The sequence below is a fragment of the Saimiri boliviensis genome, chromosome 6 (assembly GCF_048565385.1).
Source record: "Saimiri boliviensis isolate mSaiBol1 chromosome 6, mSaiBol1.pri, whole genome shotgun sequence".
Taxonomy (NCBI): Eukaryota; Metazoa; Chordata; class Mammalia; order Primates; family Cebidae; genus Saimiri; species Saimiri boliviensis.
Genome location: NC_133454.1, coordinates 118,140,032 through 118,156,121, shown reverse-complemented (window position 1 = coordinate 118,156,121; position 16,090 = coordinate 118,140,032). Strand labels below are relative to the sequence as shown.

The 16,090-nt window shown below is 36.7% G+C and overlaps 1 protein-coding gene across 2 annotated transcripts in view; it reads left to right on the top strand.

The window, feature by feature from the left end:
- The window catches only part of LPXN (leupaxin), a 40,614-nt gene extending 26,160 nt beyond the window's left edge, over window positions 1–14,454 (top strand). For both annotated transcript variants that reach the window (XM_074401498.1, XM_003920155.3), the window contains 5 exons: window positions 403–570; window positions 1,486–1,659; window positions 1,764–1,845; window positions 13,140–13,288; window positions 13,618–14,454. In XM_074401498.1, coding sequence (XP_074257599.1) covers window positions 403–570; window positions 1,486–1,659; window positions 1,764–1,845; window positions 13,140–13,288; window positions 13,618–13,887 — 843 coding nt within the window. In that variant the 3' untranslated portion in view covers window positions 13,888–14,454. The remainder of the gene's footprint in view (window positions 1–402; window positions 571–1,485; window positions 1,660–1,763; window positions 1,846–13,139; window positions 13,289–13,617) is intronic.
- Window positions 14,455–16,090: the final 1,636 nt, after the last annotated feature.

Sequence of the window (16,090 nt, the reverse complement as noted above, 5' to 3'; positions counted from 1 at the left end):
ATTGCTTTAATCCAAGTACTTAGAGCAGCGACTGGCACAAACCCAGGAAGTCAACAAATATTGCAGAATAGATGAGTAAAAGGGAGATGTGGCTAATTTTTGAACTGGGGTCATCCTAAGATTTTCAAAGGGTGTCATCTTTATGTACTAAATTTTCTACATTAAGAAAAAATTTACAAATATAAGATTAGTCAGATTTCATTTGGCCTGAGGAGTTTAGAATGAAAGGGAGATGAAAATATTTTTATTGGTGTTAAAATTTTAGATTCTTCCAATGCCTTGTAGGGAAATTGGGGAAAGGCTAAGGCATCAGTCAGTAGAGGTGAATTTAGAGTCATAAGATGCTAGTGAGAACAAAAGTACATGAGGCTGATTCTGTTCTTGGTTTTTCCCTTGGGCCAGGTTGCAGTGAGAGCAGATGCTGGCAAGAAGCACTTACCAGACAAGGAGGATCACAAAGCCTCCCTGGACTCAATGCTTGGGGGTCTGGAGCAGGAATTGCAGGACCTTGGCATTGCCACAGTGCCCAAGGGCCATTGTGCATCCTGTCAGAAACCGATTGCTGGGAAGGTGAGATGGGCTCAAATTTTGGTCCTCCAGCCCTCTGTGTCTCTCTCTGTCTCATCAAGGATTGCTCTTTCTCCTTATATTTTAAGATATTTTAGTTATCATTAATAATTACTAACCACTTACAGTGCTCTGGCCACTGAGCTAAGTACTTTACAAGTATTTCCTCATTGAATGGTCACATCAGCCCTTCAAGAATGATTGTTCCCTTTGTAAAGATAAGGAAACTGAGGGCTCAGAGATGTTAATGGACGCACCCAAGGCCTAGTAAGAGGTAGAGGTAATATCTGAAACCAGGAGACTCTCTCCTGAGTTTGAATTCTTAACCGCTTTTTTTGTACTGCCTTTACTGAGAGGACCTTTCTCACTGCTCCCTTTGTTCAAACATTCCCAGTCTAAATTGATTGATTACAATTTCCAGCTGAACTCAGCTCCAAGTCACAGCTGCAAACTCCTGTTCTGCATCATCCTTCACCAAAGCTATGATAAAAGGCTTTGAGACCTAACTCTATGGGGTATGGAATACAGTGTTCAAACTAGAGGAATAAAAACTGTCATTTGGCCTTTTCCTCTTCCAGGAGTGCCTTCCACGCCATGACTACAGTTACGGCTTATTTTTCATCAATGTGCTCTAAGTTGTTTCTGCCACCCTCTGTGGTAGTGGAGTGGTAGTGAACGTTTACAGGCTTTCATCATAGTAATCAGTCAGGAAAGTGGGCATCCTTTTACAACCACTCTATCAAGCACAGACAACAGATTGCCTCGGTGGAACCTAGGTCTAGGCTTCAGTGTTGTGTAACTCCAGAGGGTGTTGTCTCTAAGGGATACAGTGGGAAGAGTGTTCCCTAGAGTTGTGCAACCTACAGGCCATAAGGCACTCATCTGGGCTCCTATGTCAGGCTTCCTTTCACTCCACAGGTGATCCATGCTCTAGGGCAATCATGGCATCCTGAGCATTTTGTCTGTACTCATTGCAAACAAGAGATTGGCTCCAGTCCCTTCTTTGAGCGGAGTGGCTTGGCCTACTGCCCCAACGACTACCACCACCTTTTTTCTCCACGCTGTGCTTACTGTGCTGCTCCCATCCTGGATGTAAGTGAATCCCCACTCCCCTTCAGCTTTTAATCACTTGTTTAGAACCAGGGTCATGGTTTACAACTCCACATCATCGTAATATCTGTGTGTTCCTTTTCCAGAAAGTGCTGACAGCAATGAACCAGACCTGGCACCCAGAGCACTTTTTCTGCTCTCACTGTGGAGAGGTGTTTGGTGCAGAAGGTATGACCCGACCTGGGAGGCTGCCTCCCACACCACAGTGGGAGTTATAGGACAGCAACACTTTTCCTGGTAGTCACAGGAGTCCTAGTTCCTATCACTACTATCAAAAAGTACCCATTTCAGTACTAGATGCCATCCCTCCCTGCCTTTCTTTAACATTTATAAATGAATGTTGGAGAAAGGTAGGCAGTCCCTTTCTCTTGGGGATAAAGTCCCTTTCTCATCCCCAAATACAATTCTCCTTTCCAAATTCTTTGAACTGTTTATTCTATTATTTACTTAAGTGTTTTAAATAATAACTTGTATTGTTATGAATTATTTTATTTTTTCAGTTTTAACCATTATATATTGACTGTCTAGCAGGGAAGATGAAATTTAAAAATGTTATTATTACCCCACTCACTCCCAAAAAACTTTCCCTTTCCTGTTTTTTCAATGTATAATTATGTCATAATTACAGGTTAGATCAGTATTCAGTGTGTATATGTTGACAGTCATAGGCTACCACTGACAAGTAAGCCATTTAGCAAACCGGCTACAGTAGAGTCTGGATTTTGGAGTCAGACTCCCTGGTTCAAATCTGGGCTGTGATATTTATTAACTATATGATGTTGTTCGAGTCATTTAACATCTCTGTACCTCACTTTCCTCATCAGTAAAAAAGGCCTAATGAGATTGCCTACCTTATAGAATTGTTATGAGGATTTAGAGACAATTCAAGGATAGTATTTAGAACAGTGCCAAGCACATGGAGGTATGTAATGTTAATATTATTATCACAGTGTCCTTTTTGTATACATTCATGTTTTCCTAAAGTTAACATTTGAATCCTTTTTAAAATTAGCTTTGTTTTCTTTGTATTTATCAGTAAGTTAGGAACAGAACTGCAGAGTTATTTTCAAAATGTCCAACGACATCTGGCAATAAGTCAGTTTCTTTTCTTTCTTTCTTTTTTTTTTTTTTTTTTTTTTTGCTGGAGATATCCCTCCAGGTGACTTTCCTCCTCCTGATTCAACATGAAATGATTTCTTCCTGCTGAATAGCAGTCATTCTGGTTCATTAACTTAGGATTATATCTAGAAATTACTCTTGGGAATTTTTTTTTATTACTTTTTTCTTCAGATCCTCTCTTTCCTGGATCCCATGTCTTTGTTTTATATGTGTTACCACCTTTATTTTGGTGGGTCACATCCTATAGTAGCTTTCTGAGAATGAATTTTTGAGAATTTGAATATCTGAAAATAGTTTCATTCTGTCATTGCCCTTAAGTTGCCTGGGCATAGAATTCTAAGTGGAAACACTCTTCCATCATAATTCTGAAGACATTACTTCACTGTCTTTTAGCTTCCATGGTTGGCATGTTTTTATTAAGAATATTTTATCCCTGATCCTTTCTATATGATCCATTCTTTCCCCTTTGTACATTTTTTTGTGTGTTTTCTGAATCATCTTTTTTTATTTTGTTATTTTTATGTTTATTTTGAACAAATATGGAATCTGAAAGCTGCTTTACTTTGTCTTTTCCTGTCCTTTTGTAAAAACTCAGTGGGGAAGGTTTTCTCCTTTCTTATAACTAAAAACTTGGCCAGTCCTCTGTCTTTTCTAATTACTCTTAAAAAACAGTTCTAAATATAAAATCAATTTAAGAAACAAAACACAAAAACGAAGCCCTTAGGTAATTCAGTCTGTGTAATAGTTAAGGCTTCTAACTCTTTAAAAGTGACAGCCACTCCTTCTCCCTTTTAGGGCCTTCAAGCTGCAGGAGGCGAGAATACGGGTATGGCCTTTCATCTCTGCTGACCCACACTTGGCATCCACCACCTTCACTCTTATTGCCAGTCTTGACACCTGCCTGCTCTAGGATTGAAACACTAGGGAGGATGGAGATGAGAATGGAAGGCAGGATGGTCTAACTTGTCTAAGATTGTTGTTAAATTGGCTTTATGATCTCCAGGCCCGGCCAATGTTTAACTCTGACTTTTTTCCCTGAATTCTTTTGTGGATTAAGACAGGTCCAACAGTGAACTCTCGATTGCCCTTTACATGTCTTGACTGGCTGTTCTCTCCTTATCATGCTTCGTTGAGGATTTCTTTTTTTTTTTTTTTTTTTTTTTTTTGAGACAGAGTTTCGCTCTTGTTACCCAGGCTGGAGTGCAATGGCACGGTCTCGGCTCACCGTAACCTCCGCCTCCTGGGTTCAAGCAATTCTCCTGCCTCAGCCTCCTGAGTAGCTGGGATTACAGGCAAGCACCACCATGCCCAGCTAATTTTTTGTATTTTTAGTAGAGACGGGGTTTCACCATCTTGACCAGGATGGTCTCGATCTCTCGACCTCGTGATCCACCCGCCTCGGCCTCCCAAAGTGCTGGGATTACAGGCTTGAGCCACCGTGCCCGGCAAGGATTTCTTTTGTAAAGATTATTTTTTCAAGGGGTTTTCATTGTTCCCTCCTAGTAACTCCTTAGAAATCATTAACATGCTTCCAGATCATCTCTTCCTCTTATATTTTCACAGAAGGACCATGAGTAACTTGCTCTTTTCTCTAACAGTCAGTGGAATTACAGTTAATTTTTAGCTGCATCCTTCTATTCAGCTGCCATAGGCTCTTTCAGCTGGACTCACCTATGGACTTTTTCCAGGGATGACTCTGATACCATCAACTACATCTCACTAATGCCAAGGCATACATATCCAGCTCTCTGGGTTGTTCCACTAAAGTCCCTCTTTTGACCTGAGATTATCAAGAACTAAACCACATCTTTCTTGGTGGTGATGGGGCACTCACAGCACAGTTTTCTTCAAAGGAATCCCTCTCTCAGTTTTTCTTTTTCTTTACCTGTTTTATATCCTGAGCAAGAGTGAGGAATTTCAGAATTGTACAAATAGTCTTTGGCTGCCTATTTGGAGGGATGTTTTGCAGTTCAATTTGGAATTTGATATCTATTACATCTTGGTGCCTTATGGTTATTTACACTGGTCTTTGCAAATGCTGCTGATTCATGGTTGTCTGCTACTATTTAATAATGAGACACTAAAATGCTAATTGCAAGCTCCATGGATATGGACAGAAATTGTTGACTGGTAGACTTGACTATATGGTACTCAGGTAAGATGTTCTGGCCATTTTGTTGAGTGACCCCTGAATATGATAATCTTACGTCTTTTCTGTTGAGTCAATTATGCTAAGAGACGTTCTCTTTGCCAACATTCTGAGATTGAAAAAGAGGATGGGGGAATGGGCTTTTCACCATTCAGCATGTCAGCTTTTACTTAATTCCCATTTTTCAGTAGAGAGCTTGACTCCTTTCCTCATGGTGTCCAGTATCTCTGATCATTGAGACTCTTATTTAATATTTACAGAAATAATCACTGTATCTTACGGTAAGATAGGGCATCTGACCTTCTAATGGCTCTTTAGACTTTCAACCAGTCCCATTTCTAGCCTTGAAGAATACCTTATGAATTCAGTTCCTGAGCCCCTCTGATGTTATGACATTCGAGATGGCTCGATTTTTATTGGTGTCTCCCATCTGTAGACATAAGTTCGGTTTTCTTATTTATGTTAAGCCAGTTTCCACTCTTATAATCTACTTTAAATTCTTGAAAATTTAGTTAATATCTCATCTGGTGGCATATCCTTTACCTTTTTCTCTTTCCTTATGACTCTTTATAATTTACATAATTCCTTAACTGTCATGTTAATGATGTTTCAGGAGGAAGTAAAGAAAATCCCATGTGTTCAGGCCCTTTACTAATATGGAGATATTCCTAAATATCAGGTATACTATTATGTATATTGTTAAAAAATAATTTATTTAGTGCCACCTCAGTCTTGTGAGAGCAAGTTTATTCTACATTTTACCTAGTTACAGATGAAATTAGTGAGTCTCAGGTAGATAGCATGATTTTCTTAAAGTCATACAGTGAGAAAGTTGAAGAAGTGGGATTTCAATTTGGGTATCATTTCTGCCCAAGTTTCAGTCAAAAGGCAGCTGTGATGTTTCATAAAAAACATGGAATTTGTTTTTTATGAAACATCACAGCTGCCTTTTGACTGAAACTCAATTCCTCTTCTGCTGTTGGATCTGTTTACTTTCCTGGTACCAATACAATATGCTTTATTTGGCAATAGATGCAGATAGAGTGGCACTGACAGAATCCACTAGCAAAGTGCTTTGTAGTAATTTGCTTGTTCACTGGAGCTTGCTCAATGCTTTTTCACAAATCATTAGGTATTTCATTTCTAGATGGTATTTTACCTAAGCAGCATTTTTCATTGAGACTTAATGAAATCATATTAAAATGTGTCACAGTAAATATATATTGTACTGGTATCCATAAAAGTCTGAGAATTAGTTGAGTAGAACAGTCAGCAAGTGAATATTGCCCACGGATTAATTTGATGGAGAAGTCCCCTGAGAGCAAAACAGGACACAGGTACATTTAAAGTAGAGACATAAGTTAGATACACACACACACAAATACCCATTCCATTGGGTGACCAGAAAGCACCATGAAGGTAGCTAGTTCTCATTTTCTTGACTCAGGCGCCTTCTAGACAGACAGGGCTGATGTGGTCATTTAAAGCTTTATAGAAACAGGAAACAACACTTAAGACATATTTATACATAGAGTCACATGACCAAAAGTGACATTTATCTATCAGAAGCTCCACTTGGGTTGTATTTTCCTTTATATGCCTGGCTTTCTGTAAACAGGTCTCCTGCCTTATGGTCGGTCCATTAATTAGGTGGCATCCTGCCTCACTCCAAGTTACATGTCACAAAGAGTTTCCATAATGACAGTTTAACCTCTGAGCCTTCTGGGAAATTAAATTCATCTGTGTTTATTCATCAGCTCAGAGAATCCCTCTTTATGGCTCAAGTCACTGGGGCTTAGCATCCTCCTGCAGGGATGAGCCCTTCAATGTCTATGTGTGTTTCTTTTTAATTGTTCATTATCCAGCCCATGCAGGTGCTCTCTAATTTCCCTTGTGGCTAAGAGCCTCACCAGAGTATAAACACTCTCCCTCTGTCTGTGGCACTTTTAATTGTCAGTATTTCTCATTCTTCCTCTAGAGGTAATTGGCCCCAGAGAGATTCTCCAAGAAAGCAAGAGCTGAAACTTTCTTAATTTATTAGATTAGGAAATGCAGGGTTATCACAGCAAGTTTGGCTGATTGCTTTTGATTCCTCCCTGCGAGTCACCCAAGTTAAAACAGGCTGTTACTTTGCTGCTATTCCGCTCTCGAGACCAGCTGTCCTGCAGATGCCTAGATGAGGGTCATTTCTAGGATAGTTGGCATGTCTTACAGTTTTATCAAGTAATACCCACCTGTAGGAAAGCTCAGTTTTGTGTCATTTGCTTTACGCGACATCAGCATCACCTGGGAACTTGTTAGAAATGCAAAATCTTGGGCCCCATCCTATGCCTATTGAATAAAAAACTTGGGGTGGAAGACCCAGCAATCTGCATTCTGTCAAGTTCCCAGATAAATAATACACACTAAAGTTTGAAAAAAACTATTATGCTACACAAAATTGAGATGGGTGGTTGCAGGTATTTGTTTTTCTTAAACAGTAGGACTTAACAATATTCAGTTTCCCTTGAATAGATTCCAGGCATCCTTTGACAGAGTAAATAAGAAGTAAAGTGAACTCCTCTGTGTCTCAAGCGTTTAGAGGAAGAACATAGGACAGCATATAAAATTACTAGTTCAGATTCAGATATATAGGCCTCAGAATTCTGATAAATTGTCAGCTTTTTAAAGAAAGCAAAGTTGAACAAAGCAAGGCATGTGAAAAAATAACAAGGTAATGGAAAAACTGCAGCTACATGGTTTGGGTCTCAACACCTAGCTGCTTCTATTGCTGTTTTGTGATCTGGCTGCTATTATCAAAGCTGATTTCTAGAAATAGTGTGTTCTAGGTAGTCTGCTTTACACAACACTGTGCATGCTTTGCTTACATTCTGTCTTAGTGGGTAAGAGGTAGAACTCTCATATTTACAAGAACTATTGGGCTATGACATTTGTGCTCTGCTGATACTGTCAGTTTTCACAGAAAGGTCAAAGTCAGGAAGCATTTAAGTTAGGAATATCACATTGAAGTTAGGTTTTGAAGTTAAACCTACATGTGAATCTCAGCTCCTCTATAGACTGCTCAGGTGTAAATTCTCTAAGTTGTCTTTTCTTATTTGTTAAAGTAGGCTAAAGCCTGCTTCGGAAGGTTGCTCTGAAAAATCTCATTTTAATTTAGTACTATAGGTAGAGCCTTCAGTGGAACCAGTACAATGCAGGTGCTCCATAAATGGAATTGCCCATAATATCATCTTCATTTTAGGTGCCTCTCTAGGTAAATACCAAGCAGGATTTCTTATATAAAAGTTAATCTATTTATACGTATTCTAGTCATTGCCGAAGTGAGACTCTAAACTACAATATAGTTCTGGAGCAGATGATCTCAGTTTTGCTATTGTTATATTGTTCTTATGTCTGCCCATAAGAATAAATATTTATTGAGCAACTACTATATATGTGTCAGGTATTGTTCTAAGTAGTAGTGATATATAGTGACAAAAAGGAAAACTCTTGCTGTCATGATTAATGTATTCTGGTGGAGGAGACAAACAGTAATCAAACTAGCCAACTGACTACTTCTTACTCTGCGTGGTGAGAGAGAGAGTGTGTGTGATTAGGTACTATTTGAGACACAGTAGTTGAGTCACCTGTTCTTTTAAGCAGACCCCTGAGGTAAGCAAAGGACTAAGCCATTTAGGTATCTCAGGAAAAGGAGTTTCAAAACAGAACAAATATATCACTTGAATAAGTGCTTAAGGATTAGTTAGTTAAATGTTTTTAGTAAGTGTAAAGACAATAAAAAGATCTTGCAGAAACTTTGTTTTTAACTTAGTACCTGTTAATCTAAAGCAATAAAAATTTTTTTCTACCTATGTTTTTCTACATTTATTCATATATGCACATACATAAGTTATTGTGTGCTTAAAATTCTTTTTGATACTTAAGCATTTCTCCATGTTGTTTCATAATTTCATGATAGTTTTATAATAATTTTAATAATGTTAATTATTTCATTAAGGATTTGTGTAAATAAACAAAAAATCAAATCTTACATGACTAAAGATTTTCACTGAAGCATTATTATAGTTCCAAATATTGGAAGCAACTTAATGTGTTAACAATAGTATCATATTTAGATTACTTCTGGTGTTTAGTAGTGCTGCAATGAATATAGTTAAACATAATTTTTCCTTCTTTTGAAATATTTGTGTTAATTCTCAAGACTTAGATGTCTACATCTTTTTTTAAAAAAACCTTGATATACATTATCAAGTGACTCTCCCAAAGGATAATAACAGTTAATATTATTACCAGGAATATATGACTATATCGATCACTCCATATATTTTCTAGCATTGAATATATTTATTTAACACTGTTTTTACTGCTTAGTTAAAGTTAGAAATTTAGCTACTAATTAGCAAAAATTACAACTTCATCATTTTCTTTTGAGTTTCCTGACTTACTCACATGTTCAACATATTATTCTTAAAAGTATTTATTTGGGGGCTAGTTTTTGATTTGTGAGGTACACTTGTTTTAAAAGGTTTTGAAAAACGATCACCATGAGTGTCTCATTCTCAATGTAGCTCCATTGTCTGGACATAGGACCAGTAAGACTCAAGCCAAGAACGTTCTAATATGTGTCTAACAGTGAAAATTTCATGTATTAAAGAGAAGTCCTTATACCTCAAAAAAATGCTTTAAAATGTTTTTATTACAGTACATTCTAAACACAAAAGTGCCTTCTTACTAGCTTCAGTAAGTATAAGTGTTTTGCCAAGCAGATTCTTCTATTAACCTTCACCCATCCATCCACATTTTTTCTTGCTGGAATATTAAAAAGCAAGTTTAGAAGTCATGTAATCTCATCATTAAATGCTTCAGCATGCATCACTTTTAGCTGAGAAGGTCTTTTTTAAAAGCTACCTTTATGCTTAACAAAATTAACAATTCCTTGTCATTTGCAACTTCTATTCAAATTTCTAAGAAATTGTCACAGACTTGGTTTGCTTGAATCAGGATCTCAGCAAGGTCTATGCATTGCATTTGGCAGTTTTGTCTCTGAAATGTTGAAAATTTTATTATCAGTCCTCTCTTTGCTGCTTTTTTATACCGTTGATTAGTTATGAAGCCTGAACATATATCCCATAAAATGTCCCATATTCTTGATTTGACTGGCTGCTTCCTCATGACACTGTGTAACTTACTTGCTCTACTCCTGCCCCATCTCCCATATTTTCCTTAAACTATTCATTTAGACCTAGAGATTACTAGACTTAGGTTCAGTTTTGGGGGATTTGGATGGCAAGAATAGGTTTCAGGTGGTGGGTGCAGTATACATCTTGTAGAATCACATCAAGAGGTATATAATGACTGGTTGACCACTTTTATTGATACTAAGGTTGACCACTAGATTTAAATAGTGTCATTCTGATCTCTCTAATTTAAAGTTTCTCATTGGTGACTATTGCCTAAATCCAATGGACTTGGTGGTAAAATGCTGAATTTTCTGTTATTCCTTCTATATTTATTAGCTGGGTTCTACAACAACTTTCTAGCATCAATTGTTGGGTTATCTTGAAATATATCTCATACACAGGCTTTTTCCTATATATCTTCTGTATGAGCTTTCCTTATACAGGAAAGGTGAGATAAGCGTTTGACACTCTCTGTTAATAAGAGTAATTGTAAGAGTAATTATAAGGGTAATGAATGTGTTCGTTAACAACACCCAATGGAGACTAATAAGTTTTTATTTAAAAGAAATCATTGTGAACTTATGGAGTTATATATATGCTTGATATAATTTGATCTATCGCAGTAGTATTTTTTTAATGCTCGAATTGTTTTATATGAGGTCAGAGGTAGCCCCTTCAATTTGGTTACTGTATCTTTCTGACATGATCCCAATAATCCTCCTATTTCCTTGGCACAGCAAGATATATCAGGCCTGTCTTCTCAACCCTGCCATATACTTAGAATCATCGATTTCTCCAAAAAGATTGCTTCAGTGAGGGTATTTAAAAATTAAGGGTGTTCATTATTTCTAGGATGTCATTTCTTCTAGGTTTTTCAGTGGACAGAGCTTCAGATCCACTTTTTAAGGTTTTTAAGTTTAGAGAGACAGCATCTCATGCTGTTGCCCAGGCTGGAGTGCAGGGGTGCTATCATAGCTTGCTACACAGCCTTGAACTCCTGGACTCAAGCAATTCTTCCAAGTCAGCCATCCAAGTTGCTGGGACTACAGATGTGTATCACCAGGCCTGACTAATTAAAAAAAAATTTTTTGTAGAGAATGGGTCTCACTATGTTGCCCAGGGCTGGTCTCAAACTCCAGGCCTCAACCAATCCTCCCGCCTTAGTCTCCCAAAGTGCTGGGATTACAGGCAGGAGCCACTGCACCTACACAGAATCTATTTTTTGTTTTGTCTTTGTTTTTTTTAAAGAAAAATAAGTCATGAGTCCTTACTGATCTATTTGATATAGTGTAAGAATACAGTTTTTTATTTGATTTGATTACTTGCATCTTTTTTAATGCTGGAAATCTTGCTTTCCAAAAGGATTAATATAATTATTTGTTTTATTATACAATCTACCTATAATAATTTCAAGAAAAATACCTAAGTATTGTAAATGACTCGATTATTTTTATTATGTGTATATATACATATATATGGTATTATATTGTATTATTTTATTGTATATCTTTAAGGTACACAACATGATCATTTTGATATATACAATGAAGTATTTACTGCAGTTAGGCAAATTAACATATCCACCTTCTATCATAATAATCATTTTCATGTGTATGTGGTAAGAGCATCAGAATCTACTCTCAGCAAATTTCCAGTATATATGAAAACAGTTTAAGATTTCTTTGTAGTTCTTTTTGTCTTTAGAATAGGACTGTACACTCTAAACACTTTAAAGTAACTTGAATGAATTATTTATTTTATTGCTTATGTCATGAGTTTGATATACAGTTAATTTGCTTCAACTTGATTCAATTTTTGGGGGATTCATGTTTTCCTATTTTAATGTTTTCACTTTTTAATTTTATAAAACAATAATTGAAACCATACATATACTTAGGAGCTCTTCATATTAGCTATATTTTTCTGGAATATAATCAGCAAATATTTTCTTCAGATTGTCTTTTGGCTTTGCTTATGATGCTTTTTTGACACATGTAAGTCATTCAGATATATTTTTATGTAGTTAACTTATTAATATTTAATTTGCTTTTGGAATTTAAGCCTTATTTATGACAGTTTTCCTATTTCCAGATTAAAGAGGAATACATCATTAATGATGAGATATGAAATGAAATGCACACATTAAAAAAAAAAAAAACCCTAAGTGTCATTAGCCTTTAGGGAAATACACATCAAAACTACCCTCAGATAACATTGTACAAACAGATAAATCCATCTGACTGATTAAAAAGGGAATATCTGGAGATACCAAGTGATGTAAAGACTGGGGAGGAACTGAGATTTTCATCACTGCTGGTAAACAATAAAAATAATATACCCACACGCAAAAAAATAAAGAGGAATGCATCTACTTTTAATTCATATATATGGTATGAGTCATTGTGTTTAGATCTTGCATCCATTTGGAAATTATTATTTAGTAGTATTTTCTTTTAAAATATTTGACACTTTTTTTCCCAGATGCTGTTTTAGATATTGGAGGTGTACTGGTGACAAGATCAACAATATGTAGTTTCTCTTAGAGCTAATGTTCCAGGACAGGGAGACAGACCACAAAGATAATTTCAGATAATGGCAAATGCTATAAAGACAGTGAAAAAAGATGATGTAACAAGGAGGGATTGAAGAGATGTCTCTCTGATAAGATGATAATTTAAGTGATTCCTGCATCACATGAAGAGGCCAAGTATATCAAGCCCTGGAACAGAACTGTCCAAGCCAAGGGAATACTTAGTACAAAGGCACTGAGGAGGAATAGCCCTAACACTTATTAAATACTTACTATGAACCAGACACAATGCCAAAACACTTCGCCAGCTTTATCTCATTTGTTTCTTACAACTACCCTTTGAATTATGTATCAATAATCATCCTATTTTGAATATAAGAACACTGAGGTTGAAAGGGGTTAGATCAAGGGCCTTCTCTCAGTCTCCAGTGTAGCCTTCAGGGGTCAACCTGCGACAGTGAATTCCTGATTTTTATCTCTCCAGGCTTTCATGAGAAGGACAAGAAGCCATATTGCCGAAAGGATTTCTTAGCCCTGTTTTCACCCAAGTGTGGTGGCTGCAATCGCCCAGTGTTGGAAAACTACCTTTCAGCCATGGACACCGTCTGGCACCCAGAGTGCTTTGTTTGTGGGGTCTGTATAATCACTTTTCTTTTGGACTTAGGGAAACTCAAGGGTTCTTCTCTCTGAGAGGAAGAGCTGCAATTAGTAAAAGGGTTCACAGTCCTGAATGAGGAATGGATGTGGGCATCCTAAAGAAGAAATGAGATACAAATCCATTGTGGGCATTTGCTTGTCTGTTTTGCAAGCAGGCAGTCTAGCTTCCATTTGTCAAGAAGCTGAGTGAAATTCCTGTAGCTGGCAGGTAATTGGCAGGAATTTCAAGGCTGAAGATTTTACTTTTCTGACATTTTACCTCTTGACATCTGCATTCTTTGTCTCTCTCTTCTCTGCACCCCTAGGACTGCTTCAGCAGTTTTTCTACTGGCTCTTTCTTTGAACTGGATGGACGTCCATTCTGTGAGCTCCATTACCATCACCGCCGGGGAACTCTCTGCCACGGATGTGGGCAGCCCATCACTGGCCGTTGCATCAGTGCCATGGGGCACAAGTTCCATCCTGAGCACTTTGTGTGTGCTTTCTGCCTGACACAGTTGTCAAAGGGTATTTTCAGGGAGCAGAATGACAAGACCTATTGTCAACCCTGCTTCAATAAGCTCTTCCCACTGTAATGCCAACTGATTGACAGCCTCTTCAGGTTCCTTATAAAATTTAAACCAAGAGAGGGGAGGAAAGGGTAAATTTGCTGTTACTGACCTTCTGCTTAATAGTCTTATAGAAAAAGGAAAGGTGATGAGTAAATAAGAGAACTTCTAGACTTTACATGACTATGCTGCTGATCTTATTTTTTAGGCTATAAATTCTTTTTCTCTCTTTCTTTCTCCAATCAGGTACTTGGAGTTAGATCTAGGTCCTTCTATCTAGTCCCTCTACAGATGTATTTTCCACTTGCATAATTCATTCTAATACTGGTTTTCTTAGGTTTTTCCATTTTTACCTCTACTGATGGCCCTACTGAGCTCTTCTCTAATTTGGTCCTCATACTTGTTACTTTTCAAGATTTCCCATTTCCCTGTGGCTCACTGTCTTACAATCACTGCTGTGGAATCATGATACCAATCCTAGCTCTTTGCATCTTCCTTCAGTGTATTTTTGTTTTTCAAGAGGAAGTAGATTTTAACTTGACAACTTTGAGTACTGACATAATTGATAAATAAAATGACTTGTGGTTTTAATAACTCATTGTCATATTTGTTTGAGAGATAAACTTTCTGTTTCCTATGTTATATAATGGGCACTATGTGCAATTAAAATTATATCATACATCTTGTTTCCTTCCATCCAATGGGCACTTTAAAAATTTTAATCAGAAGAAATGAAAAGGAGGGACTCCTATTCATTAACTTTTTTCTTTAGTTTGGTACCATAACCATTTTATTTTCTGGACTTAGATGATTGAATCCTTTTTTAAAATGGTAAAGCTTCTTAAGATTTTTTTTTCATTATGCTGTTTACAGAAGGAGAAACTCTGGCTCTCCATTAGATATCTATCTTACAAATTCATTTCTAAAGTAAAAATGAAAACACACAGTTTTCCATTTGCTTCCTGAAGACAAATGAGATGGCTGTTCTTAGAGCATCTCTGAAGAAAGATGCTATAAAGCTCAAATAATCATTATCTACAATTAGGAAAGCCAAGCCTCAAAGAAAAATTCCTCTTAAGCATTTGTTCATCTCAAAATATTATAAATAAATGTATAGAAAAGCTTGCCAGATTATCAGAGAATCTGAATTTCTTATGTCCTATGAGTTTACTGTCCTGCAGTTTACATTTTATAAAAGTAAGCTTCACAAGGTCTCATCCTTCTGCAAAAGAGATACTGAGAAGATCAGTACTATATCTTTCTCACCATGCTCTTAAAAATAATTGGGTGATTATTTGTTATAACAAAAACCAGACTCAGAATCCTTGATTCTGAAATAAGTTACTGGTGAAAACTTCTTCACAGGAGGTATTTATTTTTAAAAATAGGGCACAATTTGATGTCTTTAGATTGATAGAGGACTAGAACTACTTGGGAGAGCTGAAATGGATTGAATGTTTCTTGCCAAACTTTATTATATCTATGCCCTTTGCTGGAATGGATAATAAAGGGGTTTTGAGAGTTAAAAAATTGGCAACAGTTAATTCTATAAAATAGGAACTCCAAATGCATGTAAGATATGTGGGAGGCCACACAGATATGGAACCATCTGGCCTCTACTCTGTTTGGCTGTCTGAGAGCGCCAGACTATACAGAACACACATTCAACTTTTAAACATCCTCTTTGCAAAGTCTTCACTCAACGATGTCACATGCAGGTGTTAATATGGAGATGTTCTTGGTTGCCTTGGCAATTTGACAAACTAAATTTGGAGTTTTAGCCCTTAAAAATAAATGTTCAGGTGCTAAAACTTTTTTTTATAAAGAATAGCTATTTTGAGATTTCAATAGAATTTAACTATTTTTAAATGTCAAGGAAACTTCAGAGTTCATTAAGATGCAATTAAGAAGTGAAAACATTTTCTTCCTATATTGAATGGAAGTGGTTTTATTTGCTCAAGAAGAGATACCGACTTCAGGATCAAAGTTTTAGCAATAAGTAAACTATTCACAAGTAAAAAGTTCTGCTTTTTAAAAACCATGGAAATACCATTACTAAAATTGATCACTTACCTATTTTGGTTTTCAGTAACTTAAATTAAAACCCACCCTCCCAGAACAGGGCTTTGCCACCAGTGAATATAGACGTATAAAAAGGAATATGCTCTACAGTTGGCACTCTGTTCTCAAAGATGAGTCTCTCAATTAGTTTGGTCAGTTTTTCTTTGAA